This window comes from Brienomyrus brachyistius, chromosome 2, assembly GCF_023856365.1.
Source record: "Brienomyrus brachyistius isolate T26 chromosome 2, BBRACH_0.4, whole genome shotgun sequence".
Taxonomy (NCBI): Eukaryota; Metazoa; Chordata; class Actinopteri; order Osteoglossiformes; family Mormyridae; genus Brienomyrus; species Brienomyrus brachyistius.
The window spans coordinates 16,720,126-16,744,791 of record NC_064534.1 but is presented as its reverse complement, the minus strand read 5'-3'; the positions used below and the strand labels follow the sequence as shown (position 1 = coordinate 16,744,791).

Below are 24,666 nucleotides of genomic sequence, written 5' to 3'. Positions count from 1 at the left end.
GGAAGCTGATTGCTGTGTTGACAAAGCTGGCTAATGACATGAGTTTAAGAAGGCAGCCAGGATGTCCACTGCTAATACAACACAGCACCGTGATGCCCATGAGTTATTTATATACAGTCGCCACTCCAGATTCACGAATTTGACATTCACGGTTTTAGTTATTCACAAGTTGGCTAAGAACAATTAAATGGGATTATTCTTAGAGCTTGCAGCGACTTTTAAACTCTTCACCGAGGCTAATTTTGCATTTTTAATAATGGGTCCAAGCATTAGCCACGATTTTTCACATTTGCAGTGATCTTCTGGCCCCAAACCTAAGCAGATGTGAAGGGGTGACTGTATAAACACAGACCAGGATCCACAAAACAGAAGAACCATAGCATCTATTGCAAAGCTGCGTGTTTATACAATGAAAACTCCCAACTCATTCAAATGCATCACTGTGCAGTAGTATGTTTGTGAGTAGTGCATGTGCATATATGGAGTAAAGCAGAATACCCTGTAAAGGGACACCAGTCCATCACAGGGCTCTCACAAGGGTCACTCAAAGTCATTAATTCTACTGAACAGCTGCAGGTCTCAGCAGTATAGTAGGAAACCAGAGCACTTGAAGAAACCCACACAAACACTAAAAGATTGAGTGAATTTAACGCTCTCACGCACACACACATACACACAGGCACACACACACACACACACACACAGTATGAAGCAGCAGTGCTCTCTCCGAAGCTGTTGCACTGTTTAATATATTACTAAACATTTATCTTGTCTTCACAGCTTACCTGAGAAAAATTAGAAAATATGCTCCAGAATGAAAAGATTAACTATTCTTTGGAGATACAATAAATACTTTAAAATGTTATTTTTTAGGGAAATTTCCATATAGCCCTCAAAGGTGATATAGCGGAAAAAAATTTATATAGAATGTAAGTACACCATTGCATGTACCATACATAGGCCTTGTGGAATTCATTTCATTTTCAGTTTTTAAAGCCCTCTGTAATATTATGTGACTGCTCATTTATATTGGTCAATTCTACATATCACCTTAATACTGGTGAAAAAATCAAGATGTAGAAATGTAAGAATAATTGCACCTATTATTTTTCAGATTTCTGACATGAGGGGATATACATCTCAGGCAAAATGGGCATTTCTGCATGAGATGTAAGAAGTAACAGGGATTTGGCTTAATTTGATTAGCCTCAAACTTCATTGTATTGACTGGACAACAGACAAAACTCTGTGTGGCACATTCACAAACTCAATGTAACTTAAACTTAAAAATATTGGCAAAATAATGGCAAATATCGGTCTACCAGCATTTAAACCATTAAATGTCAAATATCTAAAATAAGCTCTAAACTAATCGTTATAATGTATTTGACTCACTCTTCTGATACAAAACACTTCCCTGACATTTTTCTCACTCAAAAGCACAGCGATGGATGTCTAGTTGACGTTTCACAGCGTCAAAAGTTGCAGCCACGCGTAATGACAGTTTTTACACATTGTTAATCACTACTGCAAGACTCCCTGACAAATAAAGAGGGATATTATCAGTCCATGACAATGGAGTGGTGACTCATTCATGCTGTTTTCACTTTTCTAAAAGTTATAAAACAGATTAAGGAGTAAATACATGAATGGTATGATGACATTGTTCTTTCGTGTCCAGGTCAGTGTTGGTCTCTTATTAAATGATGTTGTCGTCAGTAGGTACCTATATGGTCCCTTCCATGCACACTTATCATTGTTACTGATCTTAACTTTGGGAACGTTCCCTAGCTGAACAGTCCCAGGTGTCAAATGAAGCATTAACGGTGCATTTACCACAGCTATCAATCTCAGATAGTGGCCAGAGATCAGCAAACCATCTGTTTTAGTGGGTCCTGGGAGCAGAAATGTGAAAGACCCTACGCGTGCACCCTGCCTGCACTTTCTGTAACACGTCCATCCCAGCAGGGTTCACCGGAGCCTGTGATCACGCCGAGGATGGGTGCAGTTCTGCAGGGCACATCAGTGACCTTGTACATACATTGCCTCATTCATCTCTGTGCAGGTTTCTCAGATGTTAATGTTTTCAGTCAAAACTGAATGTAAACGTAAGTATGCAGTCACACAACAAAATATCTTGATTGCGCCTTTTTGTTATATTTTAATGTATAGTAGAAATCAATTTCCGCGGTAAGGGTAAGGATGGGGATGGGGGGTTCGTTGGTGACCCAACGAAAAGGTCGCCCTTGGTAGATTTTGCTCACTGTGGGGGCTGAAGCAAATTTTAAAGGGATTCATTTTGTCTACCTGGTTATGCGCCTGATCAGCAACAAAAAACATTTCGATGGAGTTAAGCCCATTACTTTACTGTATGGCTCCATGCCTGATGTATAGCTGTTACGTACGTCCCATTTGTGCAGATCCCAAGCCATGAGCACCCTGCCTGCTCTTCTCATCTGGACGCACTCGTCTCGTAGCGGCACGTTAGATCATGGGCCGACAGACAGGCCTGAGTTTCCTCGCAGTGAGTTATACACACACAAAGTGACATAGCAGACAGAGGATGCACCCCGAGCCCCTACCGATGTCATCAGGAGGGCTGCCGCTGCGCAGGGAGCTGATGAGCAGTGTATGAAAAGCGGGGGATGAAGTGGCCCGCAAGCATCTTATGGAAGAATTATTAGGTCAGAGGTTTTCGGAATCTGTACTAAAGAAAAACAGAAAGGGGGGAAACAAAAAACCTGTGCAATAAAATGTACCAGAGTATGAAATAATAATCACACGTTTTAAGAAATACCATTAACTTCAGTAAATAGTTTGTTGAAATGTTGCGATTACGAAACCGACATCAAAGATAAAAAGCAGCTTCAAAATTAAAGAATGCATTTCGATTGCTTTCTTATATAGAGAAAATGTGCCTTTTGACCATTCTCCCACTCACCATATAAGTACTGATTGTACTGATTGTACTGATATGGGTCCAGCGGAGCAGGGAGACCACCAGGCTATTTGGTTGTTCATTTAGGGTTAGGAGCCACTGCTTCACACCATTTCATCATAAGTGACACGTGACGCTTCAACAGAACACTGACATTAAACACATAGCCTATATACATATATTCATTTATATTTACAAAGGGATCAAAAAATAAACAGAAAAATATATCTTGCAATGTCCCACTACTAAAATCAGATGACAGGAACATTCATTCAACTGTGTCGTATTGCTAATCGTTGCATAATATCGAGCCGTGGTGTCCGGCAAAGAAAAAATGTACCCAGACCCAGAAGCCCAACCTGATTTGGGACACAGTGTTTTTCAGGCCAAAACGCCCCTCTGATTTCCCTCTTCTAACACCAGCGTTCTTGTTCCTACTCACAGTGTGTCAGACACCCAATTCCTGTCACCAATTAAGTCGCGCTTCCTGCCTCCCATCTCTGCGTCACTATCCCACCCAGCGTAAATCTGACAAGCAATGTAATGTGGAGGACGTTTGCCACCCATGCTATATAGTACACGGTTTCCATCCAAATGACAAGAGACCTGAATCAATAAGATAATAGTATATAAACTGAAAGTATAAATTAAATGTCATATAACAAAGAGCATGATAGTAGGTAGCATATGTGTTACAATAAAAGGTTCAGATCTCAGTTGATGCTCCAGGCTTAACTTATAAATGGACCAAACAAGACTGGAAGATATGTTAGTATTTATAAATAAAAGTATCCAGTTAACAAGGAAGATGCTCTTGTATCTTTATAGCAGATTGAGATGTTTGTTCAAATTGTCACATCCAGCCTAGATTCTGCTACACAAGTTACCTTCTGCAGGCAGGATTCACTTCCAGATGGTTTCACTCAATGCTGAGTCACACCTGCAGTCAATCAATCAATCACTCTATTGAAGCCCCCTCTGGTTCATTCTTTTTTGCTCAGTCTTGGGTTTGGTCACATGTAACTTCACAGTCTTGGTGGTCTGGTTTCTCAATCTGTCTTCCTGTTCTTTTTTTTTTCTTCTTCTCTTTCCAGTATCTCAGTTTTTCAGTTCCGTTTGGACTTCTTCTGGTTTACACTTGTCGACAGATATCTGGTTTTATGAATTAACTTATCTTGGATTTTGTATGGGGTTTGCCTGACCCTGCCATAGTTCATGATCTCCTCCTCGCTCGAGTCCTTCCTAGCCACCTAGTCTGTGTTCCCTGTGGCCAGAGGCTTCAGCTGGCCATCCTGATCCTCCACGGGTAACTTGTCAAAGAAGAAAAGACTGATAGGCAGAAGACCTGGCACTTCAGTACATGTGTGTGTTTGCCTCATCTTGGATTCTGAGCTTCATAATAGTCTTTTTTTATAGTGACTTCTGACAGAAGACTAAGCCTCAGCTGAGTTCTATGAGTCATCTGTGGAGAACCACGTCCGCACAAGAAATGATGATCCACTGCTACACGATCAGCTGCGGCATGTGAACACGCTACTTCAGTGGCAGCTGAAGGGATAGAGCTTATTGTGACCACAGATCTTGCTAGAATGGTGGAGGTATGCATGAATCTGTGATAGTAAGATAGGCATCCACATTTCTGTCAACAGTCTCTCCTACAGAGTTCCTTAATGCCTTATTGAACGGCCTATGATTATGCTACAGATAGGAAAAAGGAATTCTACATGTCATGCCTTGGCCTAGACCAGTGTTTCCCAATCCGATTCTTGGGAGCCTACAGTCGGCCCATATTTTTGCTCCCTCCCTGACAATCCACATGGACTGTCTGTGGGTCCCCAGTGACCGGATTAGAAAGCACTGGCATCGGCCATTGGTGTTTGGGATATGCATTTGTCATTTTGGGGAGTTTTTCCAAGTTAGAATGTGGGTTCTTCTTGGTTTAGACTGGGCTCAGCTCATTTTACTACTATAATACATGTCGTAGATTTTCAATTATTGCGGCAGACAGTGGCAGCAATGTGCGGGTGTTAATTATCACATATTAACAAACTATCTACTGAGCTCAAAAAGAAGCTAGGCAACAAAGACAAAGGACTCTGTTTGGTCTCCCTGACTGCGTGAGGCCTACAGAGTTCAATAGAATATTGTGGCCTTAATGACGACACAGTAAAACTGATACCAGTTTCCATTAATGCCATTGTCTCCCCAGAGGGTCTTGTCATCCTACATCTGCCACTGAAGATCTTCTATCATGATCTTCTAAGTGCATTAAATTCCATGGGTACATGGGACAGAGACTGTCTTCTAAACAACCATGGGACATTGCAAATACACCTTTTAGGGTATCTAATGTTCAGTCCACATTCCAGGCATTCATGAACTATGTACCAAACATGCCAAACATGTATGTCATTGTTATCCTTGACAATATCAGTATTTATGCTTGAATGTGTCATTTTTGGTTTTTCTTGCAGTGATTGTTGGAGAATTGGTCGTATGTTAAGTTAGAGAAATGCAAATTCCATGTTTTGCAATCTAATTTCTTTGGATTTGTGTTCCAAATGCTCTAGTTAAAATTATGGTCTAGTTAAAACTATTTTAGATTAATCTATTCCATCCTCATCCAAACACATAGTGGTTCCTGTAGTTTGCAAACTTCTAATGCAGGTTTTTCCAGAACTTTAACTTTGCTGACCCCATGCCTGTACTAACAAGGGCAAACCCCAGAGTATTAAATGCATGAAGGAGGGCCAACCACGGCTGTATGCCGTCCAAGGTGTCTATTTGCCATGGTCTCTTCTCAAATCTTAATAACTTGCATCCTGTTAAACTTTATAAAAAATGTTTATTCTTCTGACTTATGATGAAAACGTTTATAAAGAAAAAAAACACCCATTTATCTATCTGCTTTCTCCAACTACTAAGGCAAATTATGCAGCAAAGCACAGAAGTCAACGAATAAGTTTGGGTATGCATAATGATTTTCACGGGAAGACACCAGACATTTATAAAGACGCAGAGAGAATGTGCACAATTCATAAACAGACAGCCAGGTTCATACCTGTCATCATAGAAGCAAGGCAATGGCAGTACAAAAATTTTAAAGCATTTAAATATCAAAATAGTTAATACAGTGATAGTTACAATGCAAAGGAAGACGTTCAGTAATTACAACTTGCTTTTTATCATATTTTATGAGTATTTTTTTATTTTTTAAATTCTATTTTGGTTCTAGAAATTGTATTGCTTGTTATCACTCCCATGAATCCTTAGTGACTGCAGTGATTTTTATGACTGCATTGTGAAAGTGCGATTTATGCTGGGATAGTCTAGACTTTTAGGAGGCCTCCCAGCGGAGGAGCGTCCCGGCTGCCGAAGTGCTTGACCTGTACGTGTAAGCGACCAGCTGGCAAGACTTGAGCTTTGTCATAAAACATGCTTTCTGGAGAGACCTACATTCATGTTCAGGGACACCAGTAACTTAAAACGCGGATGTCCAGCTCAGCATTGCCACCGTGTGCCTTTGACCGCAGATTGGTTCTGGCCGGTTTTGCATGGAAATCGCTGATTAACAGACATACCTGAGCAGAAGTTTGAAGAAAGGCAACAATTACATACTGTGTATAAAAACGACAAGTGCACATTTGTGTTGCCGAAGCTCTAATTCGAGACCACACAAGTGCACAAATGACACGTGCGCTTAAAGTGATTTCAGTTAAAACTAAATAAATTTCAGCAAACATTCATACCTTCCAGATGTCGCTCAGACAGAGATGGAAGTTCTGAATAGTGCCACAAGAACGTTACTGAAAAAGGCCTCACGTGTCCGCTCGTGCCGATCTTCCTGTGTGCCACGCCCCCATCACAACCTCGTGTGGAATCCCTGTGTTATCCGTTGTTTCTAGTTGTGTTTCATTAGTCCTGTATATTTAAGCCCGCGTTAGAGTATGTTTCCCCAATCTGGTCACTAACGTCGTTCTCATGTTTCCCGAATTAAACCCCGTGCTCACCCGATTTCCCTGACTCCGGTGCTGCTTCCCCGCTCCGTGCCCCGTGTAACAAGACATCACAGGTGACATTTACAGCCCAGTGGGTGACAGGGGCTGCGTGTCTCTGACTTGTTCTGGCACCTCGTTCTTTGGCCTAATTGAAGGGACGTGAATCAGCATTTCTGCTGTAGTTTGGGGGACCACTACGAGCAGCATTATGGCATCTGGGTGCTGCCAAATGTGGATTATGGGCTTGTTTGTGAAGCAAAGCACTGATGAGCAATGAGGGCTCAGTTAGAAAACTCGAGAGAATCGATTTTGTGCACAGTGTCAGCATACGAAGTCTAAGGCATTGCATCAGTGAAGCCACAATTAGCATCATGGTCCATGCAGGTGTGATTAGAGAATAATATGAGAACAGCACAGCACAGGAAACAGATACACAGCTAAACCTGTCTACTGTAGATCTTCTGCTGCATATCTGTAGATTTTCTCATTTTCAACTCACTGAACCTTGACTATTTTGGTATAAACACGTTATGTAACACATTATAGGGTATGAGTCTGTGCTTTAGATGTCATCTTCAGTGTGGAGATTTGTCTCTGGGTTATAATGTGTTATCCAGAGCCAGCTGTTTATAAAGCCCTCGCTGGAAGCTCTCTCGGCAGGGCCGGCATCACTGGCAAATCAAGTGACTTTACCGAGGGAAATGCAGCCCAAGCGTAGCTCACAGTTTCCTAGAAAAGTAGAGCAGGAGAAGCACAGCCGGCATCTGAAAGCAGCTCTGGCTCCAAGGAATTCACCCAGCAGGGGGATCCATGAGAAAAGCCTCACTGGGGGATTCGGAAAGATAGCCAAAGAGACTCGATGCGCAGCATCCAGGAGAAAGAAGCACTTTATTTGCTTGGAGACCTTACACAGGCAGACACCTACCGTAAGCATGATTGACTTATTTCTGTAACTATCAGCAAAAGAGCAATTTTTCGAAACTGGAAATGTAAAAGCACACTCGCTTTGAATCACTGGACCAGTCTGATGATAGAAAACATGTCTATGGGAAAAATTACAGCTTTGAACAAAAAATGGCATACTGCTCTTCAAGGACAATGCATTTCTACACCGCTTTAGCCAAAAAACGCAACTGAGCTAATGCTAGGTGCATTCCCACAAACGCATTAAACATATAATGCATAGTCCTTACACACACATATACACACACACACAGGTGTGTGCTTATATCTTTGTGGGGACTCTCCATTCATATTTATGAGGAAAACTCTAATCCCAACATGACGACTTTAATCACTACCCAGTCCTAACCTTAACCATAACTAACCAAACAAAATATGAGACTTTCGGCATTTTTAGTTTTTTGATTGCATTCACAGATATTTGTGAGGACCTGAAAAATGGTCCCCACAATATATAAAAAAATAAAACAGGTTTTTATTACATTGTGGGGAACATTTGGTCTGTGACTGCAATCAAAAAACTAAAAATGCCAGAAGTCTTGTATTTTGTTTGGTTATTTATTGTTAAGGTTAGGGCTGGGTAGGGGTTAAGGGTGTCATACTTGAGATTACAGTTATGCTCATAGAAATTAATGGACGGTCCCCACAAAGGTATAGACGTAAACTTGTGTGTGTGTATGTGTGTGTGTGCATCATCATGTATACAAATATATGTGTTGGCTAATTTATTTTTCTTGGCAATTGCCTCAGCTCTCATTATCCACAACAATTACATATAAATACAATCATCCTTATTTTTCAACCTTTTCCCTCTTTTCTTTTTTCTTTTCTTTCTTCTTCTCATCCCTCTACTGCCCCTTCTATGTAATATGGACTTCACTAGTCCCCCAGTCCTGTCACCTCCCTTAGATCCTAGTTTCACTCCCTGATCTCCCTGTCTGGGGTTCAGTGGATGGTTCTTTTGCCCTGTACCTCTGGGTGGGGTGGGTGACCCAGTGCACCTGGGGTGGCCCACTGAGCTGGTCTAGGGAGGTGGCCCAAGTGGCCACCCTCTCACCTACTGATCTCTCTCATCCGGGACTGAGCCAACCTGCAAGGCGAGGTGCGGTCTGCCTGGGGTGGGGGTATCACGGGTGAGACATTGTCCTGGGGGTCTCTATGTCTCTCTGGCCTGCAGTGCACAGTGAGCCCAGGCTGCTGGGGTCTGTGGGGTACATGGGGTGACTCACTGGGAACTGGTTTGTACAGGTATATCTTGGCCAAATAAGAACCAGTCAACCCCCACCCCCAGATAACTTTCTTTTTGCTCCTCCTTCTGTTACATACATAGTAAAATTTATTATTAGGAAAACTATTTCGGTTATGATTGAGTGGTTACAAATTTAACCTAATTCTTAAAATACTCCATTAGATTGCATTGCGCCAAAGGTGGAGATTGTGTAACATTCCAAGAAACCAAAAAAAAAAATGTAAATATTTCAGAAAAATTTTAAATACATAACCCTCCAATTTTTAGCACTACTGAAGTATGACCCATATTATAATACATTCAATAAAACACGGAGTGCTTTAAGGAAGAAAAAAGCAACCCGGCGTGCTTGCAATGGGAAGTCAGGTCCAAGCACACTTCTTGCTGCTCGGCCAAAATAGTTCAAGCGAAGGCGGAGAGAGCAGCCGCTCAGGGCTGGGCGGCGACGTCGGGGTGCTGACAGGCCAGTGCACATCAGCATCCTGTTTACGGCCACCCGACAGGGCCGCAGAACTGTACAGACGCCAGAAGGACACTCTCCAGCTTTATCTGACTGCTTTCAGGAGCATTACTACATAATTGTATGTCGGTTTGTGTGTGTGTGTGTGTGTGTGTGTGTGTGTATAAAACAGACCATTTCCTGTGAGAAAATTAAAGCCTAAACTTTTCTGTTTTTCCTTCCACCGTTACTCTTTTTATATCTGTTTTGTTTTATTAAGGTTCCCCACTGACATCTGCCTAAGGACCTGCCTGATAAACCTTACGCACCTGTGCAAGACCTCTGCTGGACCCTTTTCTTCAAATTTAGTTCGCATTTAGGGGTTGTGCACATTGACGGAGACCCCACGTGGAAAAGGACAGTGACTTTGGAGGCACGGGATTACATGCACGGCTACTCATATTAGGCCAAGAGGCATGTGTCAGGCATGAAGTCAGCAGCTAGATATGTGACTTTCAGTAACAACACGAGGGGCTACCGGAGCGCCGAAGAGCCGATGAGCGAATTGTAGGTGTGTTAGTTACAAAAGTTGCTAAATGACTTAACGTGGCTGGAGGCAGGGCTGAAAATCACCATAACACATTCCAAATGCGAGTGACTTGCATGGGCAATGAGGACCAGCTATTACGAGTCAAAGCTGACAAGTGTAGATGGACACTTAACAGGATAATTGCTCAATGCCAGCAAACTGCAGCCCTATAAATTACCACAGAATTGAATCAACATCTCGATGACTCAGTCTGAACAACAACTACGTCATGCACCTCACAAGCCTTTTACTCATGACAAGGCTGTTGTTCTGAGACCTCCTGCCTCTACGGCAAATGCACAGAGAGCCATAACATGGTATAAAGAGCAGAAGACCTGGACCCCTAAGCAATAGGATATAACGACATGGTCTGTTGACTCATATGTTACTCATCTGCACATGTTTGCTTTAGGAGAAAGCCAAACGATGCCTTCAACCCACAGTGTCTGCTGGCAACTGTTAGACACGATGCTGGACCTGTAATATTATGGGCTGCCAACGCATACAAGGCACTGGGTCCACTGATTACGCTGCATGTTTGCAAAATAGCCAGGGTCTACGAAGCCATTTTAAAGGACCCTGTGCACTCTCTGGTGCAAAAAATCTCATATATGCCAAAATTTTACTGTCCCCATAAATACAGGTTTAAAAGTTCAAAAATATTTTTTTTAAAGACCATGATTAAGTCAAGCGCATCTCAGGGTCTCATCAATCACCAGATCTAAACATCACTAGACCTTCATGGTAAATTCTAGAGGACAGAGTGGAAAGTTGAGTTCCTGCAACTTTATCTTGTCCAGTCCCCAAATACACACAGTTCAAGACTTGTCTGTCTGTCTGTAATCCCAGTATGGATGGAAGCTGTTCTTTAGGTAAAAGCCCAAACAGAATTTAAATATTAATTTGTGAATCTCCGAGTTCAATGTATTGCAATGGTTGAGAGCTCTATTGCTGTCGTAATATTAGAATTCATTTCTTAACAGTTGTGTTGACACTTCTGTGCAAGACGAACTGCGGAATATGCAGATATAATTCCATGAATGAACAAGCTTTAACCCAAATCACGATCACAGAGGCAATAGGAAAGCAGGAGGTACACTGTCTGTCATCATCAGTATCCACCTAACACTGAGTTTTCCTATTCACATAAAAAACATGCTTTATGGTTTCCGTCCCAGGCTTATGTGAGTTGGCATCTTTAAACCGTTCCAGCTGAGGATAATCGGAGCTTGCAAAGACTCCAGTGGGAGCAAATGCAGAACAGCAGAGTTACTGGGAGGGAGAGAGAGGCGTGGACTCAGCACACAGTTTAACACTTAACTCTAACTGAATGGAGACGATATGCCTATCACTGCTGCATGCTCCTGAAACACACCATGGCAGTTAGATCTGCATAGTGCAACATCTGGACGGGGAGGACAAGCTATCCCTAAAGCACTTTAGTAGTCTGAGTAAAGCATGTTATCTCTATCCAAATAACAATAATGACAATATTAATAATACATTTGTCAAGTAGAACTAAGACTAACAATGACCTAATATTATTACATAACTTAAATATCTACTTCATATTCATATAGAAATTCATATACTTCACTTAAAGAATTCTGTTAATGACATTGCAAATGCCAAGTCTAAAGTATCTTTAATGTAACACTGGTACTATATAAAGCTATATTTTAAAAACAGTTTATGATGAAAGTACTCATTAAATTCCTTACCCACTATTGGTTTATTCTTAAAAAGGTAACTCAACATAGTTCATAGTGATCAGATGACAAATTATATTACCCATAATAAATCTTTACCTGTAGTTCATTCTATGGGAAACATCAAGCTCAGCGTGCAAAGGCCTTTGAGTGCGTCGCACTGTTATTCATCAACCTCTTTATGGAGAACAAATACTATTGGTTCCACCTGTATCATATATGCTGTCCTGTTCCAAGAAACAACGTGCTGTTTGTCAAAACCCCACTGAAGAGAGAACCCATAAAAGGTAGGAAGCAGACCCCGCTACTTCATACACAGTTCAACCCCCCCCCCCCCCCCCCGCCCAAAAAAATCTCAATATCATCAAAATACTAAGAAGCTAAAAGAATAAAGAAACAGACTTAAAAATACTCTCTGCCAGTTCATCCCTGCAGACAACCCTCCAAGGCAAAAAAAGGATAACAAATGAACCCAATACAAGATAATTATTGTTTCAAAACTCCACCAGAGTCGAGCGACAAATAGCTGCAGCCACCCAGCATTAACCCTGACTCAGCAATATCTGGGCCCAGATGAGACCCACTGACTACATAGGATGGGCCACTTTCTGCACCTGAGCCTCCCCTGCAAGGTGAGGCTCACTTCCCAGCCCATGCATTTGGGACACCCCCAATCTAAAGTTCAGATTTCTACAGGACAGCCCCAGACCTAAACTCTCCCTGAGGCTGATTCCTGTCCATAAACACCAGGACTCCTGAAGTAAGAGGAATATATCTTCATAATGATGCTTCTACTTATATGAATCTCATGAAAATTAAGTGTCTGAAGTATGTCTTTAGAGATCAAGCTGGTATATCTAAATTAAAGGCGCAATTACACATTTTTAGATGGTTTTGTCCAAAGTAGCATGCAAATAAGATTCAGAGAGCAGGGCCATCCAGCATTGCTGCAGCAGTTGAGGTCAAGGATCATGCAATACTTTGCCAATCATGGGATTTGAACTCATGACCTTCCAATCATGGGCACAGGTCCACAGCCCAGGGAGCTACACACCACACAAGGAACTATAGCTGCATTGTAGCAATGTAGATGGAGAAACATTTAAGAATTCTTACGTGGCCATTTTCTTTTTTACGTAATACTGCTATCATTCATTTCCATCCACTGTTTATGAGTCAACAGGTTATGAGGCCATTTATCAAATGTTAAAGGTCTGACTGTCTGCACTTTATATTACAACACAAAGCCTTAGTGAATTCCTTCAACTCGGCGTCTGAGATGGTTCCAAAGGAATATGTGAGAAATCACTTTCTAAAGGGTAAATCAGTCAAATAAAGTGAATTTTGAAAGTATTGCAGATAACCACATATCCCTTCGACAGATGCATGTTTATCAGACATTGTTTTATTGAAAATCGAAACACAGTTTACCAAAAAACTATGAAAAATCTGAGAAAAAGGTTATACATGGAAAACGAGAAAATCTTCATGCTTAATAATGCAGTCTGAACTTCTCAAAGAACATTTACAGAATACAGAATAAATACCTAAAAGTATAAAAATCCTTTTCCAAAATCATTTATTCAAAATCATCAAATACATTTCAGAAGCATCCCTGTACAAAGACAGCAGTGAATTGAAATATATCTGCATGAAGCTTTATTGCCCTAATTACCATTATGTCTGCAAAATCAACATATATTTATATTTTAGTTTTCTGTCAATTTTACCAGCAGAACAAATAAAAACCTAAACATCAAAATAAATACACAGATTATATGGGGAGCTTAAAACTGGATGCATACTAGATGCATCCATTAACATCTCTTTTGATGCTTTTTGTAACTAACTTTCATATTAAGAGGACTGGGACAGCAGATTCTATGCACCACCCCAAATCCAGACCAATCGCTAACACACACACGTAGCACACGGGACCCTGGCCTCCTAATTCCTGCCTCTGCAGGGGGCGTCCATCGTCAGCCCAGTGACAGCTAGCATGCCTGCCTCAGGGACTGGAAGCCAAAGACATGCTCCAAAGTATGCACAGGCCGACTTTGACAACCAGGAATTGCTTTTGCATTTATGACTGGAGAAAAAGAAATTCCTGTTGATATATATGGCTTTTCCTTCCATTATAAACTAATATGAAAGTATAGAAAATGTACACATTCAAAGAAAACAAAATATATAAAGTAAAACAAATATGTTATTTATTTTAAAAGTTTTTAACATGTAAATTGCATAAATTTGTAAAGGAATTCCACACCATATTACAATATAGCATATATTGGCTTAATAAATATATATTTTTATTAATTATTCGCAATGTATTGCGGATTTGCAGTGTAGCCATACATTGAAAGGGTTGGTGGCTTGTAAAGGAAAAGGGGTCAAAAATCAAGATGCAGTATAAGCAAAACTTGCAGGGTCATCCAGTACAGAGATGCTGGCAGCACAGTGAAATAAATTTCTTTTAAGACAAGCATTGTCTCTCTCTCTGAGACATACTTCTAGCTTCATTCATGAGGAGGACCTAAAACGGCTATAGTCACGCCTAGCCAGAAAGGTGTAATTTGCTCTTCCACAGAATCTGAACTGGAGAGATACTGTCATGGTCAATGTTGGGCCCATAACCAGTGGACTACTAATTACTGCCCCTTGTGTAGGACCCTTGAGTAACATCTACCACCTGAACTGCAGAATTTCGAGCCCCTTGAGTAAATGTCTGTATATTAGAGCAACTATGAAGGAGAGCTGTTCCCATCGTTGCCCACATGGCTGTGTGCTCCAAATTCAGTCATGGAAGCGTTACTTATACAAAAATGTTCTGAGGGCAGAACGAAAAATGATTGCAAGTTACTAATTGAAAACCATTCAGAGTGCAGAGCACCTCACCCTCGCCCTCTGTGACTGGCTCCTGGACTTTATGACTGGCAGACCTCAGTCTGTCAGGATCGGCAACAGGACTTCAGCCAGCATCACCACAAACACTGGAATCCCACAGGGTTATGTTCTCAGCCCCATCCTCTACACCCTGTTCACCCACAACTGTGTTGCCTCCCACAAAGACAACATCATCATGAAGTTTGCGGTTGACACCGCAGTGATCGATCGCATCACTGGAGGGGATGAAGCAGCCTACAGGAGAGAGGTGGCCAGTCTGGTGTCATGGTGTGAGGACAACAACCTCACCCTCAAGACGGACAAGACAAAGGAGATGATAGTGGACATGAGGAAGAACAGGAGGCCTCATCGGCCACTGTTTATCCGGGAACTCGAAGTGGAGAGGGTGAGCAGCTTTAAGTACCAGAATTCAAAACAGAATTTGCTAATATTCCAATAGTTTACAGTGAAATAAAGTATTGTAGACTTGATGTGTTCATCGGCAATCAAAAAAGGACTGTAGATATATGTCAACAGAAGTCATTAATACCCTTTTGGAAAATACTGCCCTCCTGATCATGAGTTCTCAGAAGATTTCCATAGTTCAGCAAAACACAGGTATTGATTATACAAGTTAAACAAGAAATCCAATCATTATTTGAGCTTATTTTGGGGAGGGGTCACATGGGGGAAAAAGGTTTTTTTGAGCAGTGGAAACGTTTGGCAGAAGATACCAAAACGTTGCTTCATACAGGAACATGAAAAGGTTCCTTGAGGTAAATCCAGCTCAAATACTTTGATGCCTGTGTGGCACGACTTCACCACCATGCGATGCCACATAAGTTTCAACTTTGCTTCACAGAAAGCAGATGTGCTCATTATTATAGTCATTGTTTTCTTCCTTGTGGACTGAAACATAAAGACCTCCAGAAAACGAGCTCCCATTTTCCAGAAGATGTCTCCCAGCAGCCTCCCCTGGTGCTATAACCCCTGGCAGAAATGATGGAACCGGCAACCTTAGAGGATGCTCACCTAGCATTTGTACTCTGTAGCAAGTATACAAATCACAGATATGATAGAAAATTCTTGTTTAAGCGTCAAACATTCAGGCTTCATGAAATATGCCCCAAACAAATTAAATTATGTTTAAATTTATATAATCAATGGCATATTTTTGTCCAGATCAAGTCGGGAAAAACATTATGGAATCACTCAAGGTTAACAAAAACTATAACTATGGAATCACCCTGTAAACTGCATTTCTAAAACAAATACTAGCAAATGTGTAAACAAATTAATTTGCAGCTTAAAGACTGTGCTTAGAGACATTAACAAGCTGTTGGACTTGGCTAATTGAAAAGACACATGGCCTAAACAAGAAAGCTGTCAACTGAAACAATAGAAAGGATTATAATCAAGAAGGGAATCCAAAGCGGAGTGTGGCAAAAGATGTTGGCTGTTCCAAGTGTCAAAAAATTGGTACAGTTATAAACAAAATGGGAATGTTTATAAAAGGAAATAATATATAGACAGACCAAGAAAGATGTCAAATTTTCATGGGAAAACTTAGTCCATGACAAGGCCTCATCCTGCAAAGCTGATCTTTCAACTGCTATTTGAGAACGATGGAACTAGCTTGATGTAGAAAATTGTTTTTCATTAGTGAAGTCCACCTCCAATGGGCTCACCACCTGTAGGAGGGGCCATAAGGGTCAGGTGCGATATGAATTGGGCAGTGGCCAAAGGCGGGGACCTTAGTGGTCCGATCATTGGTTGCAGAAGCTAGCTCTAAGGCAGGGGTCTCCAACTCCGGTCAGGGAGAGCTACTATCCAGTAGGTTTTCTGTCCCACTTGGCTTTTGATGAGCCACGCCTGTTCCTGGTATTTATCTGACAGCAGGTGTGGCTCATCAGAAGACAGGTAGGATAGAAAACCTACTGGATGGTAGCTCTCCAGAACCGGAGTTGGAGACCCCTGCTTTAAGGGCATGGAATGTCACCTCTCTGACGGGGAAGGAGCCTGAGCTGGTGCACGAGGTTGTGAAGTTCCAGCTAGATATAGTCGGGTTCACCTCGACGCACGGCTTTGGCTCTGGAACCAGTCTTTTCGAGGGGGGTTGGACCCTCTTCCACTCTGGAGTTGCTCACGGGGAGAGGCACCGAGTAGGCATGGGCATACTTATTGCCCCCTGGCTGGGTGCCTGTACATTGGGGTTTACTGCAGTGGATGAGAGGGTAGCCTCCCTTCGCCTTCGGGTGGGGGAACAGGTCCTGACTGTTGTGTGCGCTTATGCGCCAAGTGGCAGTTCAAAATACCCACCCTCTTTGGAGTCCTTGGAAGGGGTGTTGGAGAGCAATCCTCCTGGGGACTCACTTATTTTGCTGGGGGACTTCAATGCTCACTAGGGCAATGACAGTGAGACCTATAGTGGCATGATTAGGAGGAATGGCCCCCCCAGTCTGAACCTGAGCAGTATTTTGTTATTGGACTTCTGTGCTCGTCACAGATTGTCCATAATAAGCACCATGTTCAGGCATAAGAGTGTCCATATGTGCATTTGGCACCAGGACACCCTAGGCCACAGTTCAATGATCGACTTTGTAGTCGTGACATCGGACTTGCAGCCACATGTTTTGGACACTCGGGTGAAGAGATAGGCCGAGCTGTCAACTGATCACTACCTGGTGGTGGGTTGGCTCCACTGGTGGGGGAGGAAGCCGGCCAGACCTGGCAGGCCCAATCATATAGTGAGGGTCTGCTGGGAACGTCTGGTGGAATCCTCTGTCAGGAGGAGCTTCAGCTCCTACCTCCAGCAGAACTTCTCCCATGTCCCGGGGGAGGCAGGGGACATTGAGTCCGAATGGGCCATGTTCCGCGCCTCCATTGTGGAAGCAGCTGACCGAAGCTGTAGCCGTAAGGTGGCCAGTGCCTGTCGCAGCGGCAATCCCCGAACCTGCTGCCAATCACTGGTGGTGAGGGATGCCGTTAAGGTAAAGAAGGAGTCATATCGGGCGTTTTTGTCCTGTGGAACTCGAGAGGCAGCTGACAGCTACCGGCAGGCTAAGAGGAATGTGGCTTCGGCGGTTGCTGAGGCAAAAACTCGGGTGTGGGAGGAGTTTGGCGAGGCCATGGAGAACGACTTCCAGATGGCATCGAGGAGATTCTGGTCCATCATCCGGCGGCTCAGGGTGGGAAAGTGGTGCAGCATGAACACTGTTTATGGAGGGGATGGGGTGCTGCTGACCTCAACTTGGGGTGTTTTGGGTCGGTGGAGGGAATACTTCGAAGACCTCCTTAATCCCACTGACACGGCTTCCAGTGAGGAAGTAGAGTCTGGGGACTTGGGAGTGGACTCCCCGATCTCTGAGGTGAAGGTCGTTGAGGTGGTTAAAAAGTTCCTCAGTGGTCAGGTCCCGGGGGTGGATGAGATCCCCCCGGAGTTCCTTAAGGCTCTGGATGCTGTGGGGCTATCCTGGTTGACATGCATCTGCAGCATCGCTTGGACATCGGGTGCAGTGCCTTTGGACTGACAGACTGGGGTGGTGGTCCCCCTCTTTAAGAAGGGGGACCGGAGGGTGTGCTCCAATTATAGGGGGGACTTGGAGAAGGCATTCGACCATGTCCCTCAGAGAGTCCTGTGGGGAGTGTTCGAGGAGTATGGGGTGCCGGGCTTCCATATAAGGGCTGTTTGGTTCCTGTATGACCGGTGTCAGAGCTTGGTCCGCATGGGTGGCAATATGTCGGACTCGTTTGCGGTGACGGTTGGACTCAGGGCTGCCCTTTGTCACCAATTCTGTTCATTGCTTTTATGGACAGAATTTCTAGGCGCAGCCAGGGCATTGAGGGTGTCCGGTTTGGTGACCTCAGGATTAGGTCTCTGCTTTTTGCAGATGATGTAGTTCTGTTGGCTTCATCAGACCGTGACCTTCGGCTCTCATTGGGATGGTTTGCAGCCGAGTGTGAAGCAGCTGGGGTGAGAATCAGCACCTCCAAATCCGAGACCATGGTCCTCAGCCAGAAAAGGGCGGAATGCTCTCTCCGGGTCGGGAGAGACTCAGAGTAGAGCCGCTGCTCCTCCGCATTGAGAGGCGCCAGATGAGGTGGCTCGGGCATCTGGTCAGGATGCCTCCTGGACACTTCACCAGCGAGGTGTTCCAGGCATGTCCCACTGGGAGAAGGCCCCGGGGAAGACCCAGGAGAAGCTGGAGGAACTATGTCTCAGCTAGCCTGGGAACTCCTCCCCCGGAGGAGCTGGATGAAGTGGCCGGGGAGAGGGAAGTCTGGTTTTCCCTGCTGAGACTACTGTCCCCACAACCCGACCTCAAATAAGTGAAAGATAATGGATGGATGGATGGTGTTAGGGTTATCTTCTTCTAAAGATACGCTGGAAACCAACCAGTCTCTGAACACAGAACAACACAGACAGCTGCAATGACTTTTTACTTGCTGCAAGGGAAGTCCGGTCTCGACCTTGAGGTGTCAGTCTCTCAGCCTGACACAGCCAACTTCGAAAGAGAAACTCCCCTCGCAGTATCTTTTATTGATGTACACAAACAGGATATGCAAATTACATTCAACATTGTTTATCACCATGTATGGGGTGGAAATATTCAAGCGACAGTTCTTAAGAAGTGTTATTGCTAAATTAAGATCAAGCTGTTGAAGGGTGTTATGTCTAAGAAATGGCATCTAGCAAAATGACAATAAAAAAAGTGCATATTTCTCTAACAGATGGATGGATGGATGGATGGATGGATGGATGGATGGATGGATGGATAGTGAAGTCCATGCCTCCAAGAATTCAGGCCATCATAAAAGCCCGAGGAGGAGCAACAAAGTAATAATTGTGTTTTTTTTTTACTTGATGATTCCAATTTTGTTTCCTCTACTTGATCTGGACAAAAATATATCAATAATTAAAACAATTTAATTTAATTTGAGAGATGAATATCCACTAAGTGTGGCGATTCTACAATTTTTATAATTTGTATCTCCTATATAACTCGAAATGTCATCAGTCACCCATCCTGTGCCTCTGTATTAAATTTTGTAACCAAGGCCACAGTCTCCAGGTGAAAGGGTCTCTTCTCTTAAGGACAAGGTTGTGCAAAGCCCGTTTTCACAATGTATTTTCGGTCCTGTGTTTCTCAGACTGTCCTGAAATAACTCTGTCTAAGACCAGCCCAAAACGCACAACCCAAAGACACTTAATATGATAGGCACATTGGACATAGTTCATTCTGCTGCCATCCAGCCAAACCTGCTCTGTTATGTCAGTATACAGAGCAACAAAAGTCCCCAAAGCAGCAGACTGAAGTGTGTATGGATTTCTGTCCCATTAAAACATGTTACACATGAGTCTGGAGAGAGCTTTGGATTTACCATGCCTCAAAGCACTATTAAGTCCCTTCAGGGAATGCTAAGCAGGCACAATTATTAAATCTTGCATAAGGCACACATGGTATGGCACGCTAAACACTGGCATGCAAGAGAGCTTGTTTCCTGTAAACAGATGGGCCTTGGTCACTGAAGTCTCTTGAAAGAGATACAAATGAATCTTGCCTGTCAACAGTGAAAGGCAGTGGTGGTGATGTCACCAACATCGAGTTAGCAGTTTTTATTTTATTTTTCAAGGAGAGAACTCGTGACACATGATCCTCTTATGGATTTATCAATTGTGATTTTAATTTAAATCATACTGCATGTATGAAGACAGTACTGTATTATACCACATATCTCAGAGTTTTTGTGTGCTGCATCCAGTTGTTCCTGGATACTCTCATCAGCCCAGTTTGCAGCAAACGCTTGCACCACTGCCGTAGACCAAAGTGATCCCTTTGGCACCATGTTAGTTAAATGTATGTCGCAACCTGATCTGTACAGCCAACCCAATCCATTCCTTCCAGGTATGGTTCAGGCACACTGTGTATGTGTGCATGAGCGTGCCAGTCGCATCATGGACATCGTGTCTCAGTTCCATGCTCAGGCATGGTTAGCGTTCACACCACATGCATACCGTACCTCAGTCCAACGGAACCGAACCTGGGCCCACCTATCCAAGCGGGCCTGGGCTTGAATTAATGTACCATGAGCAGGCACAATATGGAGCAATCAGAGGATAGTCAAACAAACTAGACTTTGGGGCCAAACGTACTCGGCACAGTACGGATCACCCAGTTAGCATACCGCGTAACAAAATTGCGTGTTTGAGCCATATTATTCATTTAGTAGCACTTGTCAATAATTTTCATCTAACATCCTAATGTAAGCTGTAACCCCAGCTTAACACCTCACAGAGTTCCAGTATCTCTTGGTTTTGTGTGGGACCATATTTTACCAATATGATATGCCTTTCATTACTGTTATGTAGACAGTACATCTATAAATGTCTGTCAAAACTTACTTGATTCTACCGATGTAATAATATGCTTAACATTTCCATACCTCCAAGCCAATCAAAGGGCTTGATATTTCCTGCTGTGCTGAGACCTTCCAAGACATGAGTCACTCACACTTGGGCCAACCACTGAAAGCCTGAAATTGAATATCCTATTAAGTTTACCAAAGGCCTGCATAATTTATCACATTGTTTGTATTACATTTTCCCATATCTTTCTGCGTGTTCAATACTCTTTTTTAAAACCCAAAGGGCACAGTCATGCATTTTCATTTTTATTTTTTTTTATGTCACTATAACCATTCTTCATTCATTAATATGCTGCATATGAACAACATCCACTGCAACAATTTTCTTGTGATAAATGCTGAGTAAGTTAACTGTACTTGGGTATTTTGAGCGCCGCACGCCAATATCGCAACTATGGATCTTGTGTAATGCTGTTGGATAGATCAGGACTTCATTTCCATGGCGAAACTTTTAACTTCTGTTGCATGCTGACGTGTTGGTACACTCTGTTCATTTTAGCCAGCCAGTATCCCGAAACACATGCGCTCTCGGAATTTTTATGAAAAGGATGTATCATTTTAAGCAATATGACACATTTTCAAATAAGCCCCTGATCCAGCCCCTGCACAGCCCCTCAAAAAACAGGAAGTACTCAGGTTTAGGTTTTACGTGTAGCGCTTACTATATACTACAAAAAAATGTAATGAATACATAATACATAGGGGCAAAAGAAGTTTCGTTTTTGTGCGTCAAGGGCCTCATTCACGCCTGCAACAGGAACATATCTACAACAGCATTCGTACAACGCATTTCCGCACCCGACGTGTACCAGTTTATGTTCACACTCTTTGGCTGACAACTCAGTTATTAGTAACTGGCTATAATTTTGTCTCCTTTGAAGTCAGAAGTCTGCCATCTGAAACATGAGTAAGGAGCGAGAGGACATTCCACGTGAAGTGTCCCCCCCTGCAGACAGAACCACACGGCAACATCGTGAATGTCACTTACGGAGACGATGTCGGGCCCCACCGGATACACTGTGTTCTTGTCACAAACCATGATTTATTTGTTTGAGAGTGACATAAAATCATCGCCGACTGACGTCAGAGCCCGACTGCGCTGCGGCCCACCTGCCCAGCAGTGTGCCGTAGCTTGCTGTCAGTGCTGCCGTAGTAACAGGACACGTTGAGTCAGACGGGTGGCCACGTCCTATGCAGAAATGCACCGAATCTGCCACCCAAGAAGGATGGCATCGTGTGAGGGTCAGTGAATGTGGTCCACAGGCTAGTTTCAAGTACATGCGAGGGCAGCTCATAGACTACTTCAAATTCATAAAAAAATATTTAGTTGTGTCAATGGGTAATAATATAAAAAGTCCTGGCTTGTCTGTAATGCAAAAAATAAAATAAGCGAGAATGTTTCCCAAGACTTCATATGTAAAATACAGTCCTGCTCAGAGGTCGTTATGGTTTTAAAAGTTGATGCCCTCTGGACAGGAAGCCCTGTTTAAACAACTCGCAAGCACTCAAAAGAAGAGCTTTGAAATGAGCTTCACCTTAAAGCAGATTACTGCCTTTGTCTGGTTTCTGTTTCAGAAAATATGCCACTTAATTATTTATGACTCATTTATGCTGTTTTGAGCACTTTACCAGGCTGGACTGGGTGAGTCAGTAAGACCTACTCATGACAATCTGGAGAGCCCAGCTGATCTGGCCATATGACAGAGAGCCAGCAAAGTAAGTCAGGAAACAAAATAAACACAATATTTTTTAAATATCCTGAATTGATGTCAGATATCAAAAACAGCAGCTGACGGCAAAGGGCCTGCAAAGAGTTGAACAGGCCAACAGGGTCTTTCAATTTGGAGAATTAATGAGCTGATAGTGAAGAGAAACCCGAAATTCACAACAGATTAGGCTCGGAGAGATATTCATTCAAGCACCCGGACAAAAGTGAAAGTGAACAGGACGCTATAGCCAGTGTATGATCGGCAAATTCCTCAAGTAGAAAAACACAGACAGTCTAATGAGCAGAAACACCATTACTGCCTAGACAGCTCTCCTGTAAGGGTATCTAGACATTCATAGATGAGAGTCTACTTACATATTTCACCTCACTGATCTCTCAGCACTTTCCATCTGGTTGGAGGTAAAAATATTACAACTACACATAGCATTCATGTTGTAGATTATATTGATAAGCCTTAAAACAGCATATCTGCAGTGACAGATGGTCTGGTTTTGTCGCCATTACAAACGGGAGCAGTAATTGCTGTATCCTTAGACTCAAGCTTAGTTAGTCTGTTTCTGGAAAGCTTCAAACAGTCACTTCTTAGCCCGCCCTGCATCTAGATGCGGATTAAATGTGTAGCGCAGATCAACTCAAAATAAATTCATTGAATCTTGTCGAAGATGCTCTAATCGAATTTCCATACGGCATTGGCTTGTTATGATACGGGGGGAGGGCAGCGTCTCCGTCATCCTGAATGATCCCAGACCTCACCATGGTGCTGCTCAGGCTTTGATCGTTCCTACACTGACGCAAAATGCTCCTGCAAACATGTTTTACTATCCCCTCTCGACTCGTTTCCCTGCATATTGCTGCATTACCTCTGAGGGATGGCGAACTCTCATTAACAGACTTGGGCTGTTAATTCTGGAGGCGGTGTGAGGCTCAGTGGTTAGGCTACTGATCTTGTGATCAGAAGGTCACTGGTTTAAATCCTGTGGCTGGCAGAGTCATTTCACCATTGAACCCATGAGCAATGCCCTTCACCCAAGTTGCCCCAGGGAGTGTTTGACTCTGCTCTCTCAAACCTACGCTCTGTTGGCTAAATAAATGTTAACCACCTTGAGAATCCAAAGAGAAAGACTTCTCCTGTTCTAACAATTGCTTTCCTACATTTTTTTAAATTTCCATGGAATGTTATATTGATGGTTAAGTGGAGATTTGATTCCCGCATTCAGTTTGCATCTTTTCCCCATGGAACTCAAAGTATATGTGTGTGTGTGTTTGCATAGATCACATCTGAGGACCAAATTGTCCCCAAAGTGTAGTAAAACCTGAAATTTCCCTACTTTTGGGGACATCTTTTGAGGTCCCCATCTGGATAACTTCAGTTTTATAAAAATCTGTGAATGCAATCAAAAACGTAAAAATACCAAAAGTCTTGTATTTGGGTTGGTTACTTATGGTTAAAGTTAGGGCTGGGTAGGGGTTAAGGGTGTCATGATTGGGATTCGGGTCTTTCCCATAGGAATGAATGGACGGTCCATTCAGATAGGAAGACCAACTTTTGCGTGTGTGTGTGTGTGTGTGTGTGTGTGTGTGTGTGTGTGTGTGTGTGTGTGTGTGTGTGTGCGTGCATGCAAGTACATTCCCTGGGATGGGATGAGCTATAGTCTGACTTGCTGCCACTGTGACCCCCAACAAGGGAGCTGGTATGAAAATGGTGGTTATTCCAATGTGGTCAAACCTAAACCCATAAAG

At 43.0% G+C, this 24,666-nt stretch overlaps 1 protein-coding gene across 3 annotated transcripts in view; it reads right to left on the bottom strand.

Annotated features, from left to right (window-relative positions):
- LOC125727218 (ADP-ribosylation factor-like protein 15) overlaps positions 1-24,666 on the bottom strand; it is a 75,840-nt gene that overhangs the window by 19,847 nt on the left and 31,327 nt on the right. The window contains exon 5 of one of the 3 annotated variants that reach the window (XM_049003997.1): positions 23,281-23,315. The exons of the other annotated variants lie outside the window; for them this stretch is intronic. Within the exon in view, the coding sequence (XP_048859954.1) occupies positions 23,286-23,315 (30 nt within the window). The 3' untranslated portion in view covers positions 23,281-23,285. The remainder of the gene's footprint in view (positions 1-23,280; positions 23,316-24,666) is intronic. 3 annotated transcript variants of the gene reach the window in all.